The sequence below is a fragment of the Lolium perenne genome, chromosome 3 (genome assembly GCF_019359855.2).
Source record: "Lolium perenne isolate Kyuss_39 chromosome 3, Kyuss_2.0, whole genome shotgun sequence".
NCBI lineage: Eukaryota > Viridiplantae > Streptophyta > Magnoliopsida > Poales > Poaceae > Lolium > Lolium perenne.
The window spans coordinates 73,268,052-73,272,076 of record NC_067246.2 but is presented as its reverse complement, the minus strand read 5'-3'; the positions used below and the strand labels follow the sequence as shown (position 1 = coordinate 73,272,076).

Sequence of the window (4,025 nt, the reverse complement as noted above, 5' to 3'; positions counted from 1 at the left end):
AAGGGTGCCGGAGACAAAGAAGAGTCTATACTCGAGAATCTAAGCCCACTATCCGACGATGCATCTTCCATATGGACTCAGAAGAGTACAACCGTATGATGAAGGAGTTGGGGGACGAGGAGAAAGATGAGGCAGATTCCGCTCTACCAAAATAGCTCCTTGCGACTGTAACTAGGCTAGATCAAGGCGCTGACTCAGAAATAACTCCGCCCAACGCCGGAATTCCAGGCCCATTAAATCCGGATGCTCCACATCGGGTTCGCGCTTGCACCACGCCGGAGCCCGAAAAAGGACGTGGCCTCGACTTCGGGGAAGGAATGTCAATAGAAGAGCTCGCCAGGGAAGCAGGCCAGGGTGGCATCGCACACTCGGAAATCGTAACCAAGCCCATAACACCTGAAGAGGCCGCAGATCCAGAAGCTCTAGAAGCCAAAAGAAAAGAACTACTGGCTAAAGCCCAAAAGTTTGCCAATACCGCAGCAGAAATGCTTGAGGAAAGGGTAGACGCTGAGGAGCTGATGGAAGTGGCCGGGGAACAAGAATGCAGGACCACAGAGTACCTGAAGAAGGCCATAGAGCTCAAGGATCGGTGGGAGATGATAGTCAGTGATGCTAACAGGGAGACAGAAAGGATCCGTCAGGGAGCCATTCGTCCCCAGAGGATTAATTTTTACAGCCCCACCAATCATCAGCCGCTCGCAACCCCAAAGGATAACATGAAGAAGGCTGCTAAGCTCCTGGCTAAGAATGATGAAGAAATCGACACCAATCACCTCCGCACACTCGTCGCTTCAGCAATGAAGTGACAGAGTAAGGCAGATACTTCGCGCATGATGGAATCCAACCCGGAGCTATGCGTATCCACCGCGCAGAAGAACGCCTCGGCAAGGGAACGTCGTGACGAGCAATCGCGCACCGGATCTACGGAGCGCAGAAGAAGAACCAAGGAACATCCAGATCTAATCCCCGTACTCTCGGAAACTCCTCCGGTGGGGAACAAGGGAAAGGATCCGATGTATGCTGGCAAGGACAAGTACCGAAACCCATCGCCTCCGCCCCGGAATCCACGTCCTCCTCTGCCACCTCGCTGACGGAGTCCAGCCGGAAACGCCAGACCCCATGGGCCTGCTGGAATCAATATCCGCGACAACGTTGAACCTCAGAGGAGCCGGAACAAGGAGCGCGCGCCTGAGCCCTGTAGGATCCGAAACGAAGAACGCGAGCCTGAGCCCCGCAGAAGCCGGAACGAGGAAGGCAACCACCGTAGCCGGAGTCAGCATCGTTGAGGACATGGAGAATCAGAAGGCGGAAGCAAAAAGTCTCATCGCCCCCCTCGCAAATCCTCCTGCCCACCACCCAGTGGATGAGGTGGAGGCAGAGGCGGAGGCCGAAGATCTCGCTCTCGCATAAAATCCCCCGTACGCAAGGGTTCACGCGATGCACGGGAACGTCTCAACGAATACAGGACTAGGTACATAGGCCCAAAGTGTTTTGCCAGGAGGATCCAAGAGGAGCCAACGCCAAAAGGCTTGAACATTAAGCTACCCGTAAATCTGAAGCACTATGATGGTAGTGAAAGACCCGATACCTGGATCGATGACTACTTCAATGCAGTCAGCTTTGCCGGAGGGATCCCCAACATGGCCTGCCGCATGCTCCAGTTGTACCTTGTTGGTCCAGCCCGTACTTGGCTCAACGACCTCGAGGAGAATTCTATCTTTTGCTGGTTTGACCTGAAGGTTGCCTTAGAGGGACACTTCAGGGGCACCTACCAAAGACCCTCCACGGCAAGTGATCTACACGCCTGCATCCAGAAGAAAAACGAAATCTCTCGAGCTTTCCTCACTCGGTGGTTAGCAACAAGAAACGTGTGCGAGAACCTGGATAACCGCACAGCAATGCTAGCCTTCATAGGTGTCCTGCAGAGGGGAGGGCTGCTCCGGCACAAGTTAACTTGCCTCGTCAATGAGCAAAAGCTGACCTTGGATGATATGATTCCCATCGCCAGCACTCACACCGCCGTCGATGACGACGCAGGTGGAGAACTCTCGGCCACAGACATACCCCTGCATCAGCAAAAGAAGAATCGTGATGGCAGCAGTAACAGTAACAAGCGGAAGAAACCCCCCTGAGGGCCAAAAGAGGGGCAGATCCAACATGGTTGCCATGGCGTTCCAACGCGGAGGTCAAGGAGGCAGAAGAGGCCGCGGCCGTGGTGGCGGAGCCGGCAGGGGCTAGTAGCACGCTAACGAGGTCACCGTCGCTGGGTTCCGCGCTCCCCAAACCTACGAGGAATAAAGGGATATGCCATGTTTAGCCCATATTGATCCGACTACTGGCAAATCCTCTCACACGAATCGCAACTGCAAGTGGGTCAACGATCTCAAAACCGAACCAGAAGCAGGATACAAGCGCGCTCGAAAGCACCGCCCTCGCAGCAAAGGAGGCAAGGGCAAGAACAAGGAGAAGGACGAGGACAGTTCCGAGCAGATGGGAGAGGGTGAAGCTTCGCCGGATCCCAAAAAAGGTTCCGCATCTAACAAATCCAACCCTTTCGTAAAAAAGAGTGAAGGTGCATACCATACCTTCCTCGAAACCCCAACGGTACGGGCCAAGAAATCAGCCCTCCGAATCCTGAATGCCACGTTTCCGGCTGTGCCACAATATGTCAAGTGGTCAGAAAACACTTGCACCTTTGACGGGGCAGATCATCCGACTGTCATCCCTAAAGAGTGCTACGCTTTGGTTGTTAGTCCCCGCATCGACGAGTATGACTTCTCCAAGTGCCTCATGGACGGCGGGGCTAGCCTAAACATCATGTACCTGGAGACTCTCGAAAAGGTGAACCTTACCAAGGAACAGATCAAAGCACAGCACCACGGAGTTCCATAGTGTGGTTCCGGGTAAAAAGGCAAACTCCCTGGGCAACATCAAACTTCCCGTGGCCTTCGGCGATGTCAACAATTTCCGCGAAGAGATGATCATGTTCGAGGTTGTGCCCTTGAAGAGCTCCTAGCATGTCATTTTCGGCAGGCCCACCCTCCACAAGTTTGCTACATCTACAATAAGCTCACGATTCTGGGTCCTAACGGCATAATTACCGTATCCGGTGACTACAAAGAAGCTCGAGACTGCGAGGAGGGCGAAGCCGCCTTTGCAGAATCCGTACTATCTGAAGAGGAGCTGCAAGGCTACAGGGCCGTGGAGGATCCGAATGCGATGCATACCACCAAGAAGCATATCTCCGACCAGAAGACCTCATTCAAGGCCGCGATAGATACCAAGAAGGTTGACCTCAAGGAAGGCGACGCCACCAAGAAAGTGTCTGTCGAGCTGGCCTTGACCCCAAATAGGAAGACGCACTCATTGAGTTCCTGCGAGCTAACATGGGTATCTTCGCATGGCAACCTTCTGACATGTCCGGAGTACCAAGGGAACTCGCCGAGTACTACCTCAACATAAATCCGGGTGCAAAACCGGTGAAGCCAGCTATGTGACGCTTTAGAGATAAGAAGCGCCGCGCCATAGGGATGGTATTAGCGAAGTTACTAGAGGCAGGATTTGTAGTAGAAGTTATCCATACTGATTGGGTCGCAAACCCCGTCCTTGTACCCAAAAATAATTCTAAAATATTAAGAATGTGCATCGATTACTCCGGCTTGAATAAGCATTGTCCGAAGGATCTGTTCCCCTTGCCGCGCATTGACCAAGTCATAGATTCGACGACGGGGTGGAACTTCTGTGTTTTTTGACGCATATTTGGGGTATCATCAGATCCGAATGAAGAAGTCTGACCAAAAGGCGACCTCGTTCATCACACCCTTCGACACTTACTACTATGTAACCATGCCTTTTGGTTTGAAAAATGCAGGTGCCACCTACCAGTGTACGATGCAGCGGTGCCTGAAGAACCAAATTGGCTGGAACATGCACAATTACGCCGATGATATCGCGGTCATGACCCGGAAAGGATTTGACTTGATCAGCGACCTCAAGGTAACCTTCGAAAATCTCCGACGGTACAA

The 4,025-nt window shown here is 52.8% G+C and overlaps 1 protein-coding gene across 1 annotated transcript; it reads left to right on the top strand.

Moving 5' to 3' along the window:
* The first annotated feature begins 1,640 nt into the window (after window positions 1–1,640).
* Window positions 1,641–2,132, top strand: LOC127339347 (uncharacterized). The gene has a single exon (XM_051365207.1). The coding sequence runs from the start codon at window positions 1,641–1,643 to the stop codon at window positions 2,130–2,132; it is 492 nt and encodes a 163-aa protein (XP_051221167.1).
* Window positions 2,133–4,025: the final 1,893 nt, after the last annotated feature.

Bases quoted from the DNA above. Each gene is read 5' to 3' on its own strand.
- LOC127339347 (XM_051365207.1), top strand. From the start codon at position 1,641: ATGGCCTGCCGCATGCTCCAGTTGTACCTTGTTGGTCCAGCCCGTACT.